The sequence below is a fragment of the Drosophila bipectinata genome, chromosome 2L (assembly GCF_030179905.1).
Source record: "Drosophila bipectinata strain 14024-0381.07 chromosome 2L, DbipHiC1v2, whole genome shotgun sequence".
In the NCBI taxonomy this organism is placed as follows: domain Eukaryota; kingdom Metazoa; phylum Arthropoda; class Insecta; order Diptera; family Drosophilidae; genus Drosophila; species Drosophila bipectinata.
The window spans coordinates 2367495-2391892 of record NC_091736.1 but is presented as its reverse complement, the minus strand read 5'-3'; the positions used below and the strand labels follow the sequence as shown (position 1 = coordinate 2391892).

The window sequence follows — 24398 nt, the reverse complement described above, 5'->3', positions numbered from 1 at the left end:
TTGTATTATTTTGATTAGGAAATAAAAGAAATTAAAACGGCAACTTTGGAAACATCGATATATTTAGAAAACATATATCGATAGTTCTAACATCTAGACCTATCGATGTTTCTCCACCTCTACAAACGACAACAACAAACCGAAATGTCGAGACTTGCGTCGGAGTGATTCGGCTACCTTTGTTTTTGTGTGTTGGCCAGAGAAGAGGTGTTGAATTGATTTTGCGCTGCCTGGAATAGTAGAATCGCGCGGATTTGGCGGCCCGTGTGTGTGTGTATGTGTGTGTGTTGGTGTGATCCAAAACCAAAGTCATAATCAGAAAAAATAACGTGCAATTAGGGGTCAGTAAACCCATCCAAAACAAAAGTGATAACAGTGCAATTGCGAAGAGTCCTTTTTGGGGGCCAGGAGTGCAACACTACCTCGGAGAAACAAATGTGAGCAGATATAAAAGCAAGGTACTCTTACCTCTCTCCTGGCCATGTGTGTGGACATCTGTTCTGTCTCGACCCCCCCACCTCCCACTTTCCTGGCTGGCCTCCTGCGGCCCCGACTCGTCGCGCTCTAGAAATCTGGGAAAGGTGGAGATAGGGTGGCTTCTCCCAGGTGTAATATTCATAAATGCACTAATAAATTATGGAAAAACCTGCCAAATGGCCAGTCTAGTGCCATAGAAACACCAATTTTGAATAGATGGCCCAGAGAGATGGCTCTGGCGGACACCCTGTTTTCTTTCCTTCGAAAAGGCACTTGTTACAGATTCCGAAGCCTCCACCCCCCACCATCCCCACCTCTCTCTCTTGCTCTCTGGGCTCCCCCACTGAGGTTTCCTTTGTGGCATTTTCTTGAGTTTTCCTCGTTGTTGCTTTTCAATTGATTTATTTTTGCATAATCGTTCATTGCCAGACCGACGCAACTCATAAAACCAACAAAAATAACGCATGCCAAGTACAATTGACAAAAAGCTATATAGTAGTATATATAGTGTACTACATGCTATATACTTGCCTTGTGTGATTTTTGACAATTGGGGAATGATTTGCAGACCTGTGCTAATGGCAAAATCATATTCTTCCAACCAATGCCGATAAATAATCAATGAGATTCTGTACACATGGCTATGATTCAGCTACTTTGGAACATTACCTCCTCGAAGCTATAAACAAAAATACGAAACAGGTTTCCCAACAACTAACTCCCCGATCGGAATTATCGCAACTGTGACAAATTTTGATTTGAAATTAGTTCAACAAAGAAACGAGACTTTCTATAGAGGGTTTTAAGGAAAACATGCACCACCAAGGGGCCTTGAAGAAACCAAATGTTTTCATTTGAAATACAGTGTATCCATAAGATATCAGATATCAAAGATAATAAGAGACTGGAAAGCATTAGTTACAATCATTGTATATTTAAAATAGATCTAATTTCGAAAGTCTCAAGTCAAAGGACTTAGTTTTAAACCCTTAAGATACATTTGTATCTTTTTCTTGGTCTATGTATTTCAAAGATTGTCTTGCCTTTACACCTTGCTGTGTAATTCCAATATTCGTTCCATTTCTCGCGCTTGGCTGACTCTCTCCCCACAAAACACCTCTCTCTCTCTCTCTCTCTTTGTTTCCCTTTTGCTGGCTGTAGCCCCAATTAGCTGCTGCTGGCTTGCCAAATCTTTGCACGTAACACAAGGCAGAGTAGAGTAGAGTAAAAAACCAACAAAAACAACAACAATAAGGTATAAACATAATCGAGCGTGCTCTCTTTCTAACGGTGTTTAAATCAAAGAGCTCCACTCCGCTCCACTCTCTATTGGGGGTTCATTAAGAAAAGGTAAACCGGTTCAGCGCCATCCATTTTACTTCCTCTCCCCCCCCCTCGGTCTGGTTCAGTGAAGCGAGAGAGGCTCCAGATGGTTGCAAGAGAGGCTTAGATCACCTGGGAAGAAGCAGAGAGAGAGGGGAAAGGGCTGCAGGGTTTACAAGAGAGGCTATGATCACCTGAGAGGACACAAAGAGAGGGGAAAAAGGATGCAGATGGTTTAAAGAGAAGCTTAGATCACCTAAGAGGACACTCACAGGGGGATAAAAGCTCCTTAAGTTTACAAGAGAGCTTTAAAACACCTGAAAGGACACAGAGAGAGAGGAAAAAGGTTTCAGATGTTTACAAGAGAGTCTTAGATCACTTGACGAGGCACAGAGAGAGCGAAAAAGGCTCCAGATGGCATGAAGAGAGGCTAAGATTTACCTGCGAGGACACTTACAGAGCGAAAAAGGCTTCAGATGTTCACAAGAGAGGCTTGAGAAGGCACAAAGAGAGCTCTATATTTCCTTGTACTTCAAGGAGAAGGATGTTCCATTAGTAACTTATTGGTTTTTTCTTTTCAGAGTAACAAAAAAATGTGAAAAATCATTGCCAAAAACACTTCAGGAATCTCTTAAAATCTTCAGTGTTACCAAACTAAATAAAATCCTTAAAAAAACCGCGAATAAATGATCTAAAGAATCTCAAAGGAGGAAAAACAAAGTCCAGCCGCAAGGAAAGCCAGGTGACGGTGAGTCTCTCCATCATTTTTTTTCAGTCTACAGCCGTCATCGAGTTTTTTGCCAACTATGTACCTCGATGAACTTCCCACACACATGACTGGGGAATAGCTGGGAAAAATCATGTCGTTAGCATTTCAATGGGCCAGATGGGATGTTACGTGACATTTTTTTGCGGCCCGAAAACAGCAGACAACGGCAGGGAAACGCCGAAAACGCCAAAAAACCTAAAACGCAACAGTAACTGTGTCGAAAATTGAAATTGAATCGCCAAATGTGTCACACAATATCAATCAAAGTTGAAAAACAAAGCTCCAAAAGCTGAGACTGCAGTTGGAACACGTTGGCTGTCCAAAGGGGGGCGGGGGTGAGGAGGAACGAGAGGGATAACTTTTCCAATTGGCGAAAAATGTGGGAAAATCGATTAAAACGTCAGGGATTTAAGGACTTTTCGATAGGAGAACTTTTGTTTCTCAACGAGGAGGGGGCATTGAACTTTTGCTCTTAAAAGTCTATGATTTGGGGCAGGAATATGATAAGGGATACGAGATATGGGAGCTGTAAGTTAAACTTGGAGAGTTTAAGAGAGTGTTATCTAAGAGAGAGAGAGAAGGTGTTATCTCCTATAGTTATACCCGGTACTTGTAGAGGTTAAGAATGTATTCAAGTTGTGTACGATGTTATCTAAAAAAGAGATAAGGTATCTTCCTTCCTTTCCCATAAGGTAATATCTAATATTATACTACAATAGAATATTTTATTCTAACTTTCTACTGGTTTCTTCCAAAGCCCCAAAAAGTATGCAATAAAATGTTAGTTTAGGAATCTATTCCTTGAAACTTCGTAGAATCTGTTATTCTGTAAGCGAAGAGAAAAGTAGAAGAGTTAAGTTTATTGTAGTTATACCCGGTACTTGTAGAGTTTAAGACTATTTTATTAGATTTCCCCACTGGCTTGTTTCAAATCCAAAAAGAGTATACAATGTTATTTTATTTTAGAAATCTACTCTTTGAAGCTTTGTAGAATCTGTTCTTCTGTAAATGAAGAGAGAAGTAGAAGAGTAAAGGTTATTGAAGCTATACCCGGTACTCCTACTCGTTGTTCAAGAGTAGTTAGTGCATTTAAGGAGAGAGTAAAGCATTTAAGAGGTATATTCAAAGATCCTTGAACGTCTAAGAGAAGATTACCGGGTATTACATAGTTTTGCACTTTATTTCGTTTAATATTATGATAAAAATCTTGTTTAAAAGTTCTTCTTAATCTTGAATTCTTCTTAAATTCTTAAAAATTTTTTAGAAAAACAATCTATCATTGAATTTCAATCATTGAAATCGAAAGTTAAAACCTCTTAAATTAGTCAAGCCCCATTTAAACTAGATTTTCTAAAGAATCTTTACTGTTTCGCTGCTGCCTCTTCTTGATTGATTTCCACACGGGTTGGAAGTCACAGCCGTTAAAACTTTTCATTTTATTTTTCCAATACCAGTACCACTATACCCCCGACTCTATATAGCCACTACCTTGGTTTATTGCCTTTGTTCGATGTGCTGTCTGTGGTATTGGATTTGTGTCTTTATTTTTATCTTTGCCGGTGAAATGTTTGGCTCTGCTTTGGCTTTTTGTGTAATCGCTGAATGAGTTTTCATATACATATATACTATAATACATATGTACATACCACCATACCACTGTCTAATTACGCCTTTAAGCGAGCATTGAATTTAATTTCATTTAAAAGTCATAGGCGGAAATGTTTTCATAATCTCTATAGCAAGAGGAGGTTGGTCGATGGTGTGCTTTCGTTATATAATTCAAAGTACTTCAAAATTGATTAATTTTGCTGTGAAAATGGGTTCTCTGTTTAATTTTAATTAACTTTTAGCCTCAAAAGTCAGCAGAAAACAGTCTTAAAGAAGTAGTTTTTCTGCCAATATTTATTTAGGCAGGGCTTCCTAAGTGGAAATATACCCCATTACCCATTACCCCAAACTGAGTAGCTCTGAGAATTTCAAACTCAAAGTGGCAATTAAAAAGTCGTAAAAAAAAACGAAACACACAAAGTGCTAAACAAATGGTGTTTACATCTTGGCAGGTTCCCCCCCTTTTTTTAGTTCCTGATTTTATTATAGATCTGAGGGCTTTACGAGTCTGAAATCGAGTCTGAAAATAAAGTTTCTCATATTCGTCACTCGACTTTTGTTTTCGTTTCTCATTCTCAGGCGGGGAGAAAGCGCGATTTTTTTTTATTTTTTAAAACAAAGCCAAGCTAAAGAAATCGGGAATTGTACGAAAATTTTTGATGGGGGGGGGGCTCAGCCACAAAACCATTTTAGTAAATTTTAGTAAAAAAAACAACAACAAATAACAACAAATGCCTTTTTTGTATGAGATTTAGGGCCACCCATTCACTCACTAACTCACTCCCTCATTCATTCATTCACTCACCTATTTATTTAATTTTGTTTTTTTTTTTAAACTTTTCCTGTTGTTATTTTTTGTCGCATGTTGGCGTTTTTAGGTCAGTTCCTATAGTAATGTGTGTGTGTTGTGTGTTTGTTGTGCCCTGCACACACGCCAATTAGAGTTTAGTTCAATTTTCCTCTCCATGGAATGCATTTCAAGTTTTTTTTTTTGATAAAAATTTTTATAAAAGAGTTCCAGGGCTATGTGGTCTGAATTTAAAAAAAAAAAAACTTGAATCACTTTCTTTTTCTTTTTTTTGGAAATTAGAAACGAAAGATTTTTAATATTCATAGAATGGAACTCATAAGGCCTCTAGTTTCTTTGTTTTTGGAGAGTAATCCCTCGTCAGCTGAAAAGATGAAGTTCCAAGCTAAACAAACAAAACGAGAAACAAACAAACAAAGCCACAGACTTGAAACATCTTGGAGGAGAAGCTAATCCGATCTATCTAGATGGGGCTAGATGGGGCTAGTTGGGGTCTGGGATGATTTTCTTTCATTATCAGCTCATTTCCGATTCTTGTGTAAACATTTAGAAGACACTGCGGCCATGGCTGCCTTTTTTTTATTTTTAATCGTTTGGGGCACGCGTTGCCAAGTCGCCCCTCCCACGACATTGTTGGGTCCACACGGCGTATGAGTTATTTTTGGCGATCGAACTGCGACATCGACCCGGCAGCCTATTGGTAACTGATTCTGGCCAGGTTTTTGGATTTTGTTGGTTTCACAAACTCATATACTCCTTTTTTCTGGTTTTTGAGTCCAGATATTCTATAATATATAGGCCATATATCCATAAATCTTGTTTATCTTTGAAATGTAGACATCTGGACTGCCATTTTAATTATTTCCCATCTTTATAATTCCCAAAACTTCCCAACTGGGTACTGATTTCAGCTTAAAGTTTGCCTTAATAACTGGGTTTTTGTTTACTTCTGACTACCGAGGGCCATATATTCATTTCCCAGGCGGTTGCGTCTCTTATTTTATCAGCTGCTTCAGGTTTAGCTTTAGACTCTACTAGATCTAGAGCTATTATCCAAGAGGATGTGACGTCAGGGCCCAGATGGAAAGTATCTAAAGACAGTTGTTTTATGGCCATTATTGAAGTGGTTGTTTTTCAGTCTATTTGGTTTATGATTTATCCCCTCAAGGGTAAGGTTGTATAATATTCTTATCTGGAGACTTAACCATGTCTTTCTATTTACCTCAAAGTATGGCCTTCACGGGTAAGCTGGTCGAACGGGTGATGGAGTCACAGATGCAGATACCGGTTTGCAGAAACACACCCACTTGGAGAGAGACAAGAACTCTTGAGCTAAAATCGGTGATTAAATAGTATCTTGGTATCTTGCAGATACTCTCAATTGATCAGGGCCAAACGAGGTCAGCAAGACAAAGGCCTGTAAGATCAGCAGAGACTCAGAATGAATCAGCCAGAGGGGCCAGCACACTTTTGGATGAGATCTTGGGCCATGAATTAATGCACCCTCCCAGACCGCCACTCGGTTCGGTGACATGTGACTTTTGCAATTAAGTGGCAGTCTCAGTCTCAGTCCCAGTTACAGCTGCAGATACAGATACAGATATACAACTCTAGATACAGATACTTTTCGTTCCAAAAAACTCAACTGAACTGAAAGCTGACTAAGAGGATTATTTGGCACTCCGTTGCTCCAACTGGGAACAGGGGCTTGTAATCCGATCCACTCCATCTAACTCACACACCGATTTGCTTCACGGGCCATCTGGGTGGGTGGCTCCAGTTCTCCAGTTCTCCACGGAAGCCATGCCAAGTAATTTAAAACAAAGAGCTTAAAACGAGTTTTTTTCGAAATTCCAAAAGCCAAATAATTACAATCGAGGGGTGGGCTTTGGAAACTCGAGAGTGCCTGTAGAGGTAGAGATTCACAAAAAGGGGAAGGTACATATTTCCAGTAACTCTAGAATCTGTTTCCCTGGCTGGTTAACTGCGTCAATAAATTCGTCAGAGTCTCAAATAGTAAACAAAAAATATTATATAAAAAGTATGTAGCTGGAATGTAGGTCAGAGGGTCAAGCCTCTGAATAATCTCACATCCCGAGAATCAGAATAATTGAATGCGAAATGCGGCTTATCACTGCGAGACTCTCGTTCTGGCTAGAGATCTCACTTGGAGACGAGCTATAGAGCATATTATATTATTTCTTATAAATTAATATAGTTTTTTAAATAATTTTGGCCATAAAATAGCCTTAATGTCTTGGAGTTCTTAACCTTGAAGAGTCTTCCTATCAAAGTTGAGGTAAGAAACAGCTGTTTAAACAAGAACTGAAACGCAGTCTTCTAGTTTATCTTATTTATTATATAAAAGTTGAGTAATTGGGCCTGAGAGATACAATTATGATGCCCGCAGTCTTATCTCCCAGGCCCTATATGGCCCTCCAAGAGGCACTAGTCTTTGTTCCTCGGAGACCTTATCTTGGAGCCTCCTTATATAGTAGTTCTTATCAGTAATTCTTTCCTAATTAGTTACTAAAGCTTTCAGCCCGAGAAAGTGTTTTTGTATCTTTTTATCTGCCAGTACGAGTATCTACAAGTACGAGTATCTACCAGTACGAGTATCTACTGACAACAAAAATTAGCAAAGAAACCGCGCTCACAAAAAAAAACTTGTTTTGTAAACTTCACTTCCTGTTGTGTATCTGTATCTGTATCTGTATATATGTATCTGTATCTGTTGGGTTGTGTTGTAGCCTGTAGCTGCATACAGATATGCACTTTCAGAGCTTATATGGCCCGGCTATTGTATTCACTTTCCTTATACTTTTGATTGTTCTTCCAAAATTGCCATTAAAATTCTAAAAATGAACTCAATGAGGAGAAACAAGAGAGATGGCAAGCCAGTGATAGAGAGAGACGGGTAGCGGAGAGCAGTGACTAAGAAATGACACATCCATCCATCCAGCCGAAATCTCGCCAACTGGACAGGTTTCCGTATTTGGCTACGACAGGTATTTTGGCCAAGAGCCCGCCTCTAACCCGCCCCGCGACCTAGCCTCCATTGACCTTTACCATTTTGGCCAAGAATCGCATGAAATAAATCTTTCCAGCTTTCGGTTTTTCAGTTTTCAGTTCGCACTTGTTGATTGTCACCGGAATTGTTCATTGTCTCATTTAATTACATCAGCCATTGCGGTGGAGTTCAATGTTCTCATGGAAGACCACGAGACAAAGACTGAGAGATTACTTGGAGAAAGATCCGGACTCCGTAGACCCATGGGGCGATTAGGAACCCAGACTGGTGCGTGATCTGCATCTTCATGGCCGGCGGAATAACCCCCTGAGGGCGTGATCGGCAAAGCCATCAAGATCTAGCCACAAGGTGTACTATAAAAAGTCACTTGAAGCGTTCTGTGAATGAAAATCAACCTGTTACGGTTTCTGAATGGGAGATTTTTGTCATTTGTGGCTCTGGTTGGGAAAATTTGCGGTAAAAATAAATTTACTAAATTATTCTGATTATTTATTTAGAATAATAATATCAATAGTTTATTTATCTTGAGGATTCATTAGGTATATAGACAGATTCAGTAGAAACAGCAGGGAAAAATAATTAGTATTGTACTTATTTAATATACAATACTATAAAAACTATAAAAATGCTATAAGTACAAATAATAATATTAATAATATTATCATGAATAATATACAATAATTTAAACTCTTAATTGAGTTTCCTTAGGAATTCCTGAGATATACTTAAGGAAAATATTAAGGGAAAAAGGATTGAATGGAAAAATTTATATTAAATAAAAAAAGGGTAGAAGAATAATTAGTACTGTAATTTCCGTATATTAAATGTTTTATTTTGATTTGAATTCAGTATCTATAGGACTTTGTTGAAGAGATTTATTGGAATGCAGCGTAGTATTGTATTTTTTTAAAATTCATTAAGGAGTTTCAACTATAGGTCTAGTTTCCTTAGGGGTTCCTCGATGAGATCTAAGAGAAAATAATAAAAATACTTCCTTAATATTGATTTGAACTTTTGATTCGATTTAATAAAATTATGATAAAATAATTATGATTATACCTAGTTAGTGTTCAATATTGATTTAATCTTTTAGTTTAGTTTCCTTAGGGAATCCGTGATAAGATTTAAAGGAAAGAATAATAAAAGTAGTGTCTTTAGAGTTTAATTTTTGTATGAAGAAGATTCGATATAAAAATACCTATTATCATACTTTCTAATATTTAATGTTGAATTTTAAGTATTAGTATCCTTAAAGATTAAATAGAGAGATTTAATGAAATATTAATTATGTGTAATTGTACTTTCCCAATTTTAAATACGGCTTTGAACTCTTTGTTCTTTGTTTTCCTCAGGGATTCCTGGGGGAGATTTAATGGGAAAATAACTAAATATAGATTTAAACTTTTAGTTTAGAATCCCCAGGGATTCCTAACCAAGTTTCAATGAAAAACTCTCTCCCACTTCTGTAGAATTATATAAATCTTTCTTCTGTTTTAATCAAAAGACTGTCTGAAATAAAATGGTTTATCTTTTTTCATAATCCATTAACCCATTTTATCCCTTCCCTCTTAATGGAATTTATACAACTGGCCACCTGTCCATCATTAATTTTGAGATTCAAAAAATGCAAACTTGCCTCAATTTGATGGCTTCTGTGGCCGCTTTCACCGCAGCAGGTTCGACTCCTGGACAGCTGCCTTCTTCCAGCCAGAGATGAACCATGTCAGGTTATGCAACCACTCATATTCGAGGGCCTTGTTGCCCTTTAATTACATCGCATTGTGCAACTCATGCGAGATTCCAACAAAAAATAATACGCTTTTTGTGGGAAATGGATTACATCGCGGAAATGTATACATTTTTCGATGTTCTGATAGACACGAAAACACTTCCGATTGTGCTCCAATTAGGGAGGTGTGTTATTCAAGAATTGCATCACTGGAGAGCCTCTGATCTCTGGTGGGGGGCTAGGGTACTTTCCTGTTTGGCAATCGGCCAAAAAAGTGGCCTCTTTCATCATCATTTCCAGCCGAGGGGGCAGCTGCAGCATCTGTGACACCAAAAGATACAATATTTCAAAATGTGGAACATGGAAGCAATAAGCCAGAGCCATTTGTGGGTCACCACTGGAGGGCATCTCCCTGGGATGGCTGGATAAATTGATTAACTGGCCAGTGGAGAGACCAGAAGTGCTGGTACTAGGACACTAATACAAGCCACTAAATCAAACTTAAGCGGCCGTCTATCTGCCTCCATAGCTTCTCGGAAAATCCTCAATTAGTTGGCTGATTTTCATATTTCCTTTTGAGGCTCTCGAGGCAATCGATATACTTTTCCTGGGCGTGTGACGGGGGGCGGGGGGCGTGTTCAAGTGGCGTGGTCTGCTGGTCTTTGCCAGCTTGGGTGGCCCATTAGGAAAAGCCAACTGCCAGCTCTCAGGCGGGAATCTTTTTGTATCTCAAAGATGGAATGGCAGGTTTCTAGAGCCCTTCTTTGAGGGATGATGCCTATGGTCGTATCTCAAGGGAATAGATACCCAAATGGGTTATGAGGATGGCTATTGGAGGGGTTTCTTTCAATCTTTAAGATACTTTGATGGAAAAGGTATGGATTTAAGTCTTTAGATTAGTAATAGGAGCTACTAAAGCTACTACCAGAGTAAAGAATCTCTGTTTTAGTCTCTCAGATACATTGCATCTCATGGATGTAAGGATGTAAGGCCTCACACATATGACCATCAGACTGGCAGGCTGGCAGGCTCTAGAGTACCAGCATGTAGAGAAAAGCTTTTAATAGAAGACGGCGTCAGCAAGCATCCTTCTCATGCAGCCAGCCAGTCAGCAGGACGAAGGACGAAGAGCGAGGAGCTTGATGGCGCCTTCCGTAATTATCCTGCCCCACGTTTCCGCCCGAGTTGCAATGACTCTTCTGTTTGGGGCCACAATTAGTGTGGCAATGGGGCGAGCGTTTCAGGAAGTAATTGTCGGCGTCATCAACTGGGGACGGACTTGTGTGTGTGGGCGAGAAATTCCCTAATGACACTCCCGCGGGGCCATTGGCCAAGCCCTCCTAACCTCCAACCACCTCCTAATATATGTTCTATATATTGCAGGATATGCCGCAGAGCTGATCGATTGGAGCGCAGTTCACAATTCCACCGCCAGCTGCCAGCTGGGTTAAATGGTTGACGATGTCGTCGTCGGGCAAGCACATCGAACAGTATACGAATCCATCCTTCGAACAGGAGTCCGAGGTGGGTGGAGCAGGAGCAGCACCATCAGCTGCGGGAACAGGCACCGCCGGCAACGATGCCGGCACGACACATCGCAAAGGTCACAGGTGAGGAAATCGGTGCTACTCCTATTTACATAATTCGACACTTGCTCGCCTTGGAAGTATTATTTGCCGATACTCCAAATACCAATAATTAGATTGTGAGGGGGGTGGTGGGGTGTGGGGTGTAGGGGGTGGCAGGGTGGTGGTGGTGCCCCCCAATAGGCTTAATAATTCACAAGACTGCAGTGCCTTCCCCCACCGTCAGAGCCAATCGATAACAGTCGATTACGATGAGTCGGTCAAGTTTGAAATATTCAAAGGCCTAGCCCCCTGGCCTCCAGTTCTTAGAGCTCGGAGACCCCCACTCCTTAACCATATAGACCCAAGGAAATAGGAAGCGTGACAAACAAGTCCCGGGGCAGCGAGCACGTGAGCTGGAAGCCTGCGCTCCACTCCATCCGCAGTCCTCCGCGTGCACTGCCAGCCGAAGGAACTCCAAAGAGGAGCTATAGCCAAGCCAAGTAAGGGAGAGGGAGTGGTGGCAGGGTAGTTGGCCCAGAGCCCAGAGTGGTTGACATTGAATGGGAGGCCGGGTCGTCCTCGGCCTGGGGCGTCCTTGGACCGACCATCGCCAAGTTCTAGGCCGCCGTTAGAGGTCCTGACAGCAAGGACGAGGCTTATGGCCATTCAAGATGGATCCAAAGGACTAGGACCACTAGTTCCCTCCTCCTAAACTGGACTGGCCAGCCCATCGGGTCTTCCTAGCCGACTTAATCACCATCTGTTAATGTTTGTTTATATTTTTTTTTTTTTTGAAAGTTTTGTTAAATCTGACCAAGTTGAGCCTTGGCCTTGGCTTTGGCTTTGGCTGTGGGGTTCGGCTACCATGTGTAGAGCCAGAGCCAGTCACATCCCTCGTGCTGATGAATCTCTCTTGCAGGCGGCAGGAATCGATGTACCAGATGACCGGCCTCTACTCGGAGACGAACAGCGGCGACGACAGCAGCATAGATGCGGCCCTCGACCAGGACCACCACCTGGCCGGGGATGCGGTGGCTCAGACAGGAGTAGTAGGACCGGATAGTGTGATGGTCAAGTGCCACAGCCGGCAGGCGTCGGCGGGCAAGTGTCCGGTGCAGGATCCGGAGGAGGACTTTGACGAGGAGCAGTTCCGGTCGGGTGACTGCGGAATCCTCAACTGCCGGCCGTATGGCATCCAGAGGTTCGCCCGCATCAAGATCTTCGTCCTGCTGCTCTCCCTGCTGGTGATGATGCAGCAGGCCCTCAGCTCGGGGTACATCAACTCGGTGATCACCACCATCGAGAAGCGCTTCGAGATCCCCTCCAGCTACTCGGGCCTGATCGCCTCCAGCTACGAGATCGGCAACGTCATCACGGTGATCTTTGTCAGCTACCTGGGCAGCCGGCGGCACATCCCCGTCTGGATTGGCATCGGGGCGGTGATCATGGGCATTGGGTCGCTGGTGTTCATGGTGCCGCATTTCACGGGGGAGCCCAATCCCGGGATTGCCATCAAGAACAAGAGCAGCGACAACATCTGCAAGAGTGCTCTGGTACGGGACCAGGACATGGACCTGGGCCGACTCTCCAGCGGCCTGTCCAACCAGCCGCTGGCGCCGCACACTCTCCGCGAGGACAACTGCCTGGAGGGCAAGGCCTCCACCACGGGCCCGGTTCTGCTCTTCGTCCTGGCCCAGCTGCTCCTCGGCTGCGGCGGCAGCCCGCTCTTCACCCTGGGCACCACCTACGTGGACGACCACGTGCGCACCGAGAGCTCCTCGATGTACATCGGCTTCATGTACAGCATGGGGGCCTTTGGGCCGGTGGTGGGCTTCCTGCTGGGCGCCTACCTGCTCTCCTTCCACATGGACTCCCTGTCCTCCACCATCATATCCATCAGTGAGTATTCCTGGCTCCTAGCAGAGGTCATCCTCATAATAACCTGCCTTTCATTGCAGCTCCTGGCGACCGGCGATGGGTGGGGATGTGGTGGGGCGGTTTCCTGCTCTGCGGCGTCGTCCTGCTGGTGGTGGCCGTGCCGTTCTTCTCCTTCCCCAAGGTCCTGGCCGGCGAGAAAAAGAAGATCCGCAAGAGCAGTGTGGTGCAGCCGGCGCTGCCCAACAATTCCGGAGCCACTGTGGCCACCGATGAGATGGGAAAGGTGAAGAAGGTGGAGATCGTGGCGGTGACCAGCAAGGAGGACCAGACCCAGCCGCCGCCCAAGGTGGACACTGGCTACGGCAAGGACATCAAGGACATACCGCAGTCGATGCTGCGGCTGGTCAAGAATCCCGTCTACATAGTGACCTGCCTGGGAGCCTGCATGGAACTGATGATCGTCTCGGGATTCGTGGTCTTCCTGCCCAAGTATCTGGAGACGCAGTTCAGCTTGGGCAAGAGCCAGGCCAACATCTTCACGGGCTCCATTGCGGTGCCGGGTGCCTGCATTGGCATCTTCCTGGGCGGCTGCATCCTCAAGCGATTCCAGCTGAAGCCCAAGGGCGCGGTGCAGTTCGTCCTGATCACCAACGTGATCTGCCTGGCCTGCTACGCCATGCTGTTCTTCCTCGGATGCGACAACCTCAAGATGGCCGGCACCACCATTCCCTACTACACCAGCAACAAGCCCGGCGCGACCATAGAACCCTTCCAGGTGAACCTAACCGCCGCCTGCAACTTTGGATGCGAGTGCCTCACCAGCGAGGTGGAGCCGGTGTGCGGCAACAACGGTCTCACCTACTTCAGTCCCTGCCACGCCGGCTGCACGGCCTTCTCCTCCAGCTCCAACTATACCAATTGTGCATGTGAGTGGATCCTTGAGTCTCCAATCCTTTTTACTAATCCTTTGTCCTCCCTCCAGGTGTTCACGCCAACATCTCGAGCAGCCTGTACCGGGGCGCTGGTGGCAGCCAGGCCCAGGCGCTCAGTGCCAACGAGGACTTTGCCGAGGTGACGGTGGTGCCAGTGGCCACTGCCGGTCCTTGTGCGACGCCCTGCCGCACCATCTACCCCTTCCTCATCCTGCTCTTCTTCATGACGTTCGTGGTGGCCTCCACGCAGATGCCCCTGCTGATGATTGTCCTGCGATCGGTGTCCGAGGAGGAGCGCTCCTTCGCCCTGGGCATGCAGTTCGTTATATTCCGGCTCTTTGGCTACATCCCAGCCCCCATACTCTTCGGCAACCTCATCGACTCCACGTGCTTGCTGTGGAAGTCGTCCTGCGGCGAGAAGGGCGGCCGCTGTCTCATCTACGACATTGAGAAGTTCCGATACAAGTATGATACGGATATAGGGTTTATATAAGAGAGGATCTTAACTATTTGATGGATCTTTTCCAGATATGTGGGCCTGTGTGCCACTGTCAAGCTGATAGCTCTGTTCATCTTCATTGTGGACTGGTGGCTGGTGCGAAGGCGCAAGCAGCTGGAGAAGATGAAGCCCCTGAATGCCAGCGATCCCATCATTGGATCCATCATAAGCCTAGATAAATGTAGGTTTCTAATCCTCTTGAGATATAGAAGGGTTCATAAAATAATCCTATTCATCTTAGTATTCGAGGAGAAGCGTTCTGGTGCGGAACCACCCACAACCCTTGTTGGAAGCGGAGGAGAACTGATTATACCCACAGAGATCCTCCGCCACTCCCGCAACGATTCCCGCACCATGCAAATGGACTACTGGTTAGTATGGATGAAGGTACCTATTTAAAGGTAGCCCCTAACTCTCTTTGATAATCCCCCCCAGCTATGACAAGTGCGGCCATGTGGTGACCCCCACAAACACCTGCAACCAGCCGCAGACCAAGTCGAAGAAGCACTTCCGCAGCGCCTCCTGCGACGTCAAGATGATCAAGAGCTTTGCCCGGGACCACGGCTCGTCGAGTGGCCCGGCAGACGCCGCCGGCCAGGAGGCCGGGGCCAGCAACAAATACAAGAATCTCAAGAAGTTCCAGGCCCACACCCGGAACCACTCGACGGATCTGCACGATTCCAGCCAGCCCATCCGATACATTCAGAACCAGTTGCGACCGCAGGACTGCGCCGAGGAGGACGACGATGACGAGCTCACCACCGGATGTGGACACTTTGTGAAGAAGCACTCGCGGAATCACAGCTACGACCAGATATACATGCCCAACAACATCCGGTTCGATGCGGACTTCCTGCGTCATCCCCACGCCCATCACAATCCCAAGAAGAACGTCAATGTCCTGAAGAACGTGGTGTCCGATTCGGGAAAGCTGAAGAATTCGAATGAGATGGAATCGGGGGGCAGTGGCTCTCGTGGTCATTCGCGAAACAACTCCAAGGACTTGAACACCAAAATTCCCAGTGGAACGGCGTCGAACACCAGCGCTGGACAAGCCACAGCAATGGACGCCACTGCCACGGGTGCGGGTCTCAGTGTGCTGCGCCATCGGCGCACAAACTCGAAGGATCTGAACTACCAGATACTGCCGGAGACTGTTCCCGCCAGTGCATCGCATGCTCATCCGCATTCTCTGCACACTCGGAATTCGTCGCATCACAAGATCCAGATAGACGACGACCGAAACGAACTCATCAACGACAATGACGACGAGGAGGAGGAGCGCTCCAACTGTGCTTAGTGCTTAGTGTAATGTCGCGTAGCTTTAAGCTAGGATGTGTGGGATGCTGCTCATTGTACTTACGGACCGAGTGTTCAGATCTACCTGTAGACTCTCATCCAAAATAGAAGTTCTTTGAACACGAACACGAATTCCCGACAGTTTTCAGTTAGCCAGGCGTTAGATTAGGGATATCCTAGTAGGCCACTAGTAGCGTATTGTAGGATAGACGTAGATCGTTGTGATAGGCATATTTTGTAATGTATTTTATAGAGGAGGAGTGCCGACCCAGGAGTAGGAACAGGCGTGTAGGTAGGAGGATGTGTTTCACTGTTCTCGGCAATCTCGGTTTCGATGTGAGACTGGGAACTGAGAACTGGCCAGGGAGAATAGCATATGGGGGAATAATGATCCGAATGATCCGAACATATAAACAATTGTCAATGGAAATTGTGCTGTGAAACAATGTGTGAGTATACAACAACAACAAAATAAAATAAAACACTAAAAAATTATTGAAAACGACAAGGTCTGGAGAGGAGGATAGAAGGAACTTGAAACACGCTGAAATGAAATTCTTATGCAATACATTTAGAGAATTTAGAGAATCTTTGGGGAAAAGTCCTCAAGCCGAGAGAGAAGGGTTCGAATGAGAAAAGTAGACACGGACTAGTTTTAAATAAAAAATTCCTTAATTCCCTGTTTTAACCGCAAGTCTAGCTTAGATTTTAAAACCGAATGATGTACTTTAAATGCGATAATGCCTTAAAAAAATATCAATTAAATATACACACAGATGGAAGTGCAATCCAGTTCATTTCCCTATGTAGCCTTAAGCGATGCAAGAATATAACTAAGTTAATTAAAAGGTTTAAACTAAGTCTATGTTTACACCAGCCAGCCACGTGTACTAGTAAAGGTGTAGGATGCCGACTGCTCCCCCTGCACTTTTAGATACATCCATATAAATAAATAAATATATATAAATATACAATTCTACATTGATAAGTACCTAAGACTAGCCTAGAGTTCGTATCGAGATAGGTGTGTCTGAAACATAACTTATATATACATATATATATTATTGAAGAACGATTTTAAAAACAGGCTACGTGGCAGCATGTGAGTCTTAGGTGCAGAAAACTCACATTAGATATATATAATTATATATATATATTGTATGCGAAAAGAATACGATTAAGAGTACATATTTTTACTTAGAGAAAATATTGAAAATCAACTAATTAAGATGATGTATAAAATGAAAACAATGAGACTCCTGAAACAAAAACAAAAAATAAATAATCTATTGTAATAGACAAACAAAAAAATATGGTTGTTTAATTAAAAAAAAAAAAAATGTATTAAAAGGTTTTTGTTTTAGAATTTTTAAATATATTTTTAAAGAATAATATTTAAAATTTCAAAAAGTAACTGAAACACGTATCTACACAACCTGTCTTGACGGTGTGACCGTGTCTTACGATAAAGGCATGTTAGCCAATACAACAACCCAAGTCATATTATCGTAAAAGCGTCTATAGGCTTTGAAACCTCTAGAATTTAATTAATTATTTAAATGATTAATTAACTTAAACATCTAAAATCAATTAAAAATGAAATTATATCTCATTATTCTTCTTGACCCTGAAACTGGTATTTTTTTCTTTTTGAAAATGGCAACCATATCTGCTAATAAATATATTGATAGCTTATCTTTACACTTTTCAGCAACAAAAGGTTCTTAGGTCGTGCTTGGTCTATATGAGTAATTCTAAAAGGTAACCCCAAACAAAATTCAATTAAATGGAGAAACGAAACACATCCGCCATGCAGGTGCTCTATGCAGAGCTGGCAGCCGGTGCGTATGAGTAATATTGCGTATACTTAATATTTAGAATAAAATTTGGAAAAAAAATGATGCAGCAAAAGCCCGAAGTGCCCAGCTGGAGGAGGAAAACATTCTGCTGCGCCATCGCCTCAATCGAGCCTCTTCCGACCACAGCACCAATGCGGCCATCAATGTGGAGGCCAAGATCTTGGCCTTCCAAATGGAGGAGGAACGCGATAGGGCTGTGGAAACAGTGCAGCAGCACAAGAAGAAGTACAACAAGTTGCACGATGCCTACCTGGAGAAGGTGAAGCGTTGTCGGGCTCTGGAGGAGATGTTTAAACGCCAGAAGACGCTCTCCGGTCTGGTGATGAAGTCGGCCTTGGATCAGAGGAATGAAGGTGAGTTTTTGCTGAAAGGTTTTGGGTTTTCTTGAAAAATAAGGTATACTCTTCCAGAACAACGTTTAATGATGGAAAAGCGACAGTCCGCCCAAAGTGAATTAAATGAGTTGGAGCAACTCAAGGCCAAGGTGGAGAAGTTACAAAGAGCCCTAGATGAGTCTTACGACATTATAGACGAAATGGATTTCGAATTAGAGAGCGTGAGTTCTGAAATATCTCGAAAAATCATTAAATAAATGTGATCTCTCAGGTGGATCTTTTGGAGATGCAAAACCAGAGCTTACGTGAGGAGTTGGCTGCTCTAAAGCTGGAAACCGAAGCCTCGGGAGTTTCTACGGAAGTTGTAGAGGATGCCCCACCAAAGTACGAGGAACACGATTTCTCCAAGTATCGCAAGCGACTGAGCTCCTCCAGCAGCGAGTCCGTTCCAAAAGATGATGATTCCGATGCCCAGACCATCGAAAGATTGGCTCTCACTAATAGTGTAAGTTTATAAGAACTATATCCTTTAATTCGATGCTAAAATAATTAAAATTTTAGCTCATTCAAACTGTGGAAACTGAGAGTAATGCCCTGAGAAGAGAGCTACTTAGATCCCGCTACCAAAGGACCATTCGTGGCAAGCTGGAAGCGGAAGAACAGGATCAGGACTAGTTTAGTAGAATAGACCAAAAGATAAACCCTCTCTAACATAAGCTGATGAAACCGTTCATTAAACTTACACGTTTATGTAGAAGCCAACCCACAACTGTCAAATCGTAGAACTGCTTAGTGCGTCTGACTAGCTAGTTGCTGGAACTAACCTAGTTTTGGAGCCAGCTACGCCTAACAAGTGCACATACCAGAGATTGCTTTTAAGGTTCGACAAACACGCTCTGCCACAGCGATAGACTAACCTGAATTTAAATCTATTTTTTTGGTTGCAGAAGGAAACAAGTAATTAATTAAAATATTTTGTTAATGGCATCAGGATTTGGCCTCTGCTGATCCATGAAGGTTTCCCCGCAGTCTGATATTAATTTTCCAATCGACACTCGATCGATCCATTAAAAAATGACAATTATTTTTATGACTTAATGCAGTCCGAAGAACTAGTTGCCCAATGTCTAATGTTGCAAATTATTGACTAAGTAAATTAATCTGCACATTTGTTGGCGAGACTAGACCGACTAGCGCGACACCTCTAAGAGCGACCAGCTAACTCACCCACTTGCCGGGGGGCTTATTAGTTTGCGTGCCAATTAAATGACTACACTGAGGAAAATATTATAAGGGATTTGGCTTTACCATAGGTTTCTTGATTTTACTATATTTAATGCAGATTAAATTCTTTTTATATTCTATAGCTATGTAAGAATTAAAAGATTTATAAGATATTTTATATATAAGTTCCAAACCAAACTAGTATAAGTTTGTGAAAACTTTTAAGAGAAATGTTAATTTTTTTAAATAAAAAAATCTAAGGAAATAAATTCTATAATCCTTTAAGACTTTTAAACTTTGGGGTATAGGTTTTGGGGTATATTATACTGTAATATAATAAAAGAAATTGAAATAAAGCCAGCGCAGTTCCCATTTGATTCGCTTTAGACCCTAATTTAAGACTTCATTTTTCACTGTGCCGCTAAGATCTATCCATGCCGCACTTTGCATACATATTTCGTGTTTAATTATAATTATTTTTTTCTTACTTTTAAATTTGGGGCTCTGTTAATGAGCGCGCTCCACTTGGGTCGCCGCGGCGGCGATCTTGTTTGGGAGGCGCGTGCCGCACCACGACTCGGAGACACCGCGACACCGCACTTTGGGTGGATTGCCACATCCCAGTCAGATTGAATCCGAGATCTGGTGTCTGGCTTATAATAACTGGAGTATAGGCAGCTTGTAGTATATAAGCAGGCGAGGACTACCCAGATTAATTACTTCGATTCCGATCTTTGTCGAGTGCAAATCAGTTCTTAGAAGCTACCAAAAGGAGACATGATGGGAAAAGTGAGTTGTGTGCTGGCAGGGATACTCCTCATGGATATACTTTACAGACAGCCTTCGTCCTTTGTAGTTGAGCTATTTGGTGTGCCTGTTCCTGGTGGGAGCTACTTGGGCCATTGAACTGCAACCGGAGCCGGACTACGGACCAGTGGCCTACGAGTTCCAGTGGGCGGTGAACGACCCCCACACCGGCGACATCAAGAGCCAGAAGGAGACCCGCAAGGACGACAAGGTCGAGGGCGTCTACGAGCTGATCGATTCCGATGGCTATCGCCGCATTGTCCAGTACAAGGCCGACGATCACAACGGATTCGAGGCCATTGTCCAGAGGGAGCCCACGGACATTAAGATTCCGCTGCCGGAGCCACCCAAGAAGTTGCTGGCCGCCAAGATTTTGACTCCGATAGTACCCGTGGCTCCGCTCGTCCACTACGCTGCCCCCAAGGCCATCATCAAGCAGGAGCTCTCCCCGGGCAACTATGTCTCCGTTTCCGGACCCACAGCCACCTACAAGTACTAGGCACCAGTACTAATACCTCCCATACACCACAGCACACATGATGTCAGCCATGCTATCCCCGCTTTAATAAGGAAATCTTCATTGCCATTTATCATATTTAAATTATAATCTTTCCATTAATTGTATATACAGCATAAGCCTATTTAATTATACAGATGCATCACATTCAATTTGTTCGATAGAAGAACACAAAAAATGACTAACTTTCAATGGGTATTCCGAGAGAAACATATGGATATGGGAGTCGGTATATAAGGTTTAGTCTTTGATTAACTTAAAACCCAAGCTAACTATTAATTAAAATAAGAATCTATGAATGACCTAACCGACTACTTAAAAAAAAAACCTCAATGAAACTCAGACTAGATGGCTAAACATGCTTCTAAGTCTGGGTGGCTTTGGACTTTTGGATGCAGTATCCGACCAGCTGATGTCTCATAGCCAGAGGTGTGTCATCTGGCTCCGGCTTTTGTGATAGTTTGTGATAAGCACAAACTAATGCTATCGCCGCCAGACGCCACGACATGGCCCATAGATGCCTCTAATCTCACGTACCTGTTGTCACTTCGGGGGCGTCCAATTACCGACGACTTTGGCTTCGACTTCTACGTCGACGTCGCTGTGCCAGATTACCAGCAGGTTCTATTGGCTTTCGGCTAACGGCCTGGCCCAAAGATCAATGGAGCATCAGTGCGAAAATGGTCGACTCGCTGACGACACGATACCTGCTGGCCACCTTGCTGATGGCCCTTGGATTCTGCCTGGCAGTCACCAAGGACTCGGATTCCAAGTGGATGGCTCCGCTCAGGCAGTACGGCTACACGGCCCAGCACCTGAAGAACAAGGTGGAGCACGGGGAGTTTACAACCTTTGAGCTGGGTAGCCCCAATTACCAGATCCTTAACCCCGAAGCCGAACCGGAGTACATTACGGCGGATCAGCCGCACTACCAGGATATGCTTCGACGGCTGACCAGCGGACAGAATGGTGCCGAAACCATTGATGTGGAGATGGCGGGCCGGACGGGCAGTTCAGGCCAAGATCCCCCTCCATCCTCAACAGCATCACCAAAAGACCAACAGAAGACAACGGAATCCACACCCGATAGCTGGGAGAAGGTGAAGAAGCGGAGCTCCTCCAAGGGGCAGGATGAGGAAAACCATACCCAGGAGACCCAGGCAGTGGATGCACCGAGCTTGCATCCCAAAATCCAGGTCTATGCTGGAGCTCGACCCTTCCAAAGTCTAGTGGCCAACCTGAATTAGTTCGAAACTCATTTATTTGTTAATTTGTTTTAAAAACAAAAACATTTTTAATGAAATAATAAAATGTGTGACAGTGGAAATAAATTCTGAAGATGTTTATGGTGAAAATAACAGAGTGTTTAAAATCTGGTGTGCTATATCTTAATGATATCGAGTATATTATTGGCTTACTGGACAATCTTAATAAAAATCTCAGCCAGAAACAGGAAACTTACAGCCGTCTTTTGGTGAAATGATAAGATATCTTTCTCAGGCCTATGAAAACTGACAAAAAGCCACGAATTGGCATCCCAAAATTGATAAGGTTATCGACCAAAGACAATAATATGTGTTTTAGGCCCAGTTAACGAAATTATAAATCCCCAAACCGGGGAGCGAGTTTTGGCAGTTGCTAAAAAATGGTCCATGGGTGAACTACTAGAATAAAAGGTAGTTTCAGGAACTTCCCTTCAATCTAATTAACAGTATTAGATATTGGTTTCAGCCACTAACACCTAGAGGTTAATGCCACAAAGCCATGAACCAGAGGTCAGCAGAGAAAAAATACAGAAGAGGCACCATGTTTGTTAGCCATGTTCGCGATTCTTGAGAATTGTTGTCAAGCTATTTTTTAATGCTATCGTTGGGTGCGGGTAGAAATGCTTGAATGTGTATTACGGAAGCGGCGGCATCTGTGGAGCGATTGTGTGGAGCCCCCACCCGGCCCATTCCGGACCAGCACCGCCACCGCCACCACGCCCCGATCGTCGATCCATCGAGCGTTTGGAACGTGACGCGGTCAACGCTTCCGCGACCCATTTGTTCGGCGTGTTGTAAGTAGCCCGCTCGGCTCTCGGCCAGCGCAGCGTATTTAAGAGCTATTCAGCATATTCCATGAAAGAGTTTCGCACGCGACATCAAGTGCAGTCCAACAATCCGGGACAGAGATTCCAGTAATTGCAGGGAAAACGATCGACTTCTTGGAGGGAACGAAATTCTGCTGAAAGGTAAGAACTGAGGAACGACCCATTTTCTTTAATTTTCTGACTCTACTTTACCCCTTTCCCTATTGGCCTTTTTTTTTGCAGATGTTTGGGCGTTGCAGTTTGCTTTTTGTGGCCGTTTTGCTGGCTTCCACGGCTTCCATACAGTCCCATTTCCCGGAGTATTGCGCGGAGTGCGAGCAGGAGGTGTGGGAGCAGGTGCCGTGCAGCGAAGTGCCTACCACTCCAGCACCTACGACAGCGGGGACGACAAGTGCCACAACGACGAGACCCGGTACCACCTCTGTGCCCACCACCACTGAGATACCCTACCCACCTAGCCCCGAGCCACCCACTCCGGATTACACCACACCGCAGACGCCGTACAAGAAGTGCTACTGCGAGTGCAAGCTGGGCTGCAAGGAGTTCTGCCGCAAGGTGGTCTCCTCCGATCCCCAGCAGCCCCTCACCCAGATCTCCTCCATCGGAGAGTACGCTCCTGGCGGCCAGGTGGAGTTCAACCACGTCCACCAGCGCAAGTTCGTGCCCAAGTACGGAGGCGACGGCTATGCCGGCCTGGTGGGTCCAGTGGGTGGCCCCAAATCGTATAAGCCCTACCCCCTGGTCTACGAAGAACAAGCCGCCTCCGCCACCCCATCCCCTGCCGTGGCCAACATAGCTGCTCCCAATTTCTCGTTGGAGGAGCTGGCCCAGCTCCTGAGCAATGCCTACGGTGGAAAGAAGAGCTACTCCGCGCCCAGTCCGCTCCCACCGGCTCCCTCCGTTTACTATTCCCCGGTCTACAACAAACAGACAGTGCCGGTCATCAGCAAGGTGCTGCCAGCTCCCAAGCGCAGCTCCAAGATCCTCGTGTCGGCGGTGGCCTCATCCTCCGGGGTGTCCCTGGCCAAAATAAAGACCCCCTACGAGGAGAAGCTGGTGGTGGCAACCCAACCGCCAAGCTACGACCAGACCACCTCCTATCCCATTGTAGAGGAGCCCAAGGTCTATATCCCCAGCCAAACAGAGGCCTATCCCATTGTGCCCAGCCACACGGAGTCCTATCCCAGCCCGGCGGTAAACTATCCAAGCATCACGGAGTCCTACCCCAAGGAGTCCTACCCCACCGCCACGGAGTCCTATCCCAGCCACACGGAGTCGTATGCTCCGCAAACTGAATCCTATCCCGTGCCACCGCCTCCAGCCCCGGTGAAGACCTACGATAACTCCGTTCCCGGTCGGGACAAGCCATCCTCCACCTTCGACCTGGCCATCGACAACTACCTGAAGGACTTTGGCTACGGCAACCAGGGAAGGGGCTACGATTACTGATGGACCTCAGTAGGTAGCTGTTGTTGTTAGGTTTAGACTTCTTACTAGGATAGATGATACTGTTTTCCTCCTTTTTTGATTATTTATGAATCGACTTTGTTTTCTGTTTACTTATTTATTAAACCACCGAAAAAAATATTAAATATCAAGTTTAAGGATGATTTGGGGATTATATGGGTATGTAGAATTCTTCT

The 24398-nt window shown here is 44.4% G+C and overlaps 5 protein-coding genes across 5 annotated transcripts; all 5 read left to right on the top strand.

The window, feature by feature from the left end:
- The first annotated feature begins 129 nt into the window (after positions 1–129).
- Oatp30B (Organic anion transporting polypeptide 30B) lies at positions 130–16707 on the top strand. Its single transcript, XM_017250132.3, has 9 exons — positions 130–437; positions 2382–2548; positions 11129–11355; positions 12233–13212; positions 13272–14117; positions 14174–14588; positions 14652–14803; positions 14864–14993; positions 15058–16707. Exons 3-9 carry the CDS (start codon positions 11207–11209, stop codon positions 15920–15922), a joined length of 3537 nt encoding a protein of 1178 aa, XP_017105621.2. The 5' UTR covers positions 130–437; positions 2382–2548; positions 11129–11206; the 3' UTR covers positions 15923–16707.
- A 929-nt stretch (positions 16708–17636) lies between these two features.
- On the top strand, positions 17637–18852 carry LOC108131132 (cingulin). Its single transcript, XM_017249862.3, has 5 exons — positions 17637–17762; positions 17828–18133; positions 18191–18336; positions 18387–18620; positions 18677–18852. Exons 1-5 carry the CDS (start codon positions 17708–17710, stop codon positions 18788–18790), a joined length of 855 nt encoding a protein of 284 aa, XP_017105351.2. The 5' UTR covers positions 17637–17707; the 3' UTR covers positions 18791–18852.
- Positions 18853–20045: 1193 nt separating this feature from the next.
- On the top strand, positions 20046–20799 carry Cpr30B (Cuticular protein 30B). Its single transcript, XM_017249922.3, has 2 exons — positions 20046–20128; positions 20196–20799. Exons 1-2 carry the CDS (start codon positions 20117–20119, stop codon positions 20643–20645), a joined length of 462 nt encoding a protein of 153 aa, XP_017105411.2. The 5' UTR covers positions 20046–20116; the 3' UTR covers positions 20646–20799.
- A 222-nt stretch (positions 20800–21021) lies between these two features.
- Positions 21022–21918, top strand: LOC108131084 (uncharacterized). Its single transcript, XM_017249814.3, has 2 exons — positions 21022–21092; positions 21274–21918. Exons 1-2 carry the CDS (start codon positions 21022–21024, stop codon positions 21908–21910), a joined length of 708 nt encoding a protein of 235 aa, XP_017105303.2. The 3' UTR covers positions 21911–21918.
- Positions 21919–22800: 882 nt separating this feature from the next.
- LOC108131181 (uncharacterized) lies at positions 22801–24327 on the top strand. Its single transcript, XM_017249917.3, has 2 exons — positions 22801–22896; positions 22978–24327. Exon 2 carries the CDS (start codon positions 22978–22980, stop codon positions 24202–24204), a length of 1227 nt encoding a protein of 408 aa, XP_017105406.2. The 5' UTR covers positions 22801–22896; the 3' UTR covers positions 24205–24327.
- Positions 24328–24398: the final 71 nt, after the last annotated feature.

Bases quoted from the DNA above. Each gene is read 5' to 3' on its own strand.
- Oatp30B (XM_017250132.3), top strand. From the start codon at position 11,207: ATGTCGTCGTCGGGCAAGCACATCGAACAGTATACGAATCCATCCTTC. The intron at 14,804-14,863 runs GTAGGTTTCTAA...TATTCATCTTAG, and splicing joins CATCATAAGCCTAGATAAAT to TATTCGAGGAGAAGCGTTCT. The intron at 14,994-15,057 runs GTTAGTATGGAT...AATCCCCCCCAG, and splicing joins ACCATGCAAATGGACTACTG to CTATGACAAGTGCGGCCATG.
- LOC108131132 (XM_017249862.3), top strand. From the start codon at position 17,708: ATGGAGAAACGAAACACATCCGCCATGCAGGTGCTCTATGCAGAGCTG. The intron at 17,763-17,827 runs GTGCGTATGAGT...AAAATGATGCAG, and splicing joins CTATGCAGAGCTGGCAGCCG to CAAAAGCCCGAAGTGCCCAG. The intron at 18,337-18,386 runs GTGAGTTCTGAA...GTGATCTCTCAG, and splicing joins TGGATTTCGAATTAGAGAGC to GTGGATCTTTTGGAGATGCA.
- LOC108131084 (XM_017249814.3), top strand. From the start codon at position 21,022: ATGCTTCTAAGTCTGGGTGGCTTTGGACTTTTGGATGCAGTATCCGAC. The intron at 21,093-21,273 runs GTGTGTCATCTG...TCGCTGTGCCAG, and splicing joins CTGATGTCTCATAGCCAGAG to ATTACCAGCAGGTTCTATTG.
- LOC108131181 (XM_017249917.3), top strand. From the start codon at position 22,978: ATGTTTGGGCGTTGCAGTTTGCTTTTTGTGGCCGTTTTGCTGGCTTCC.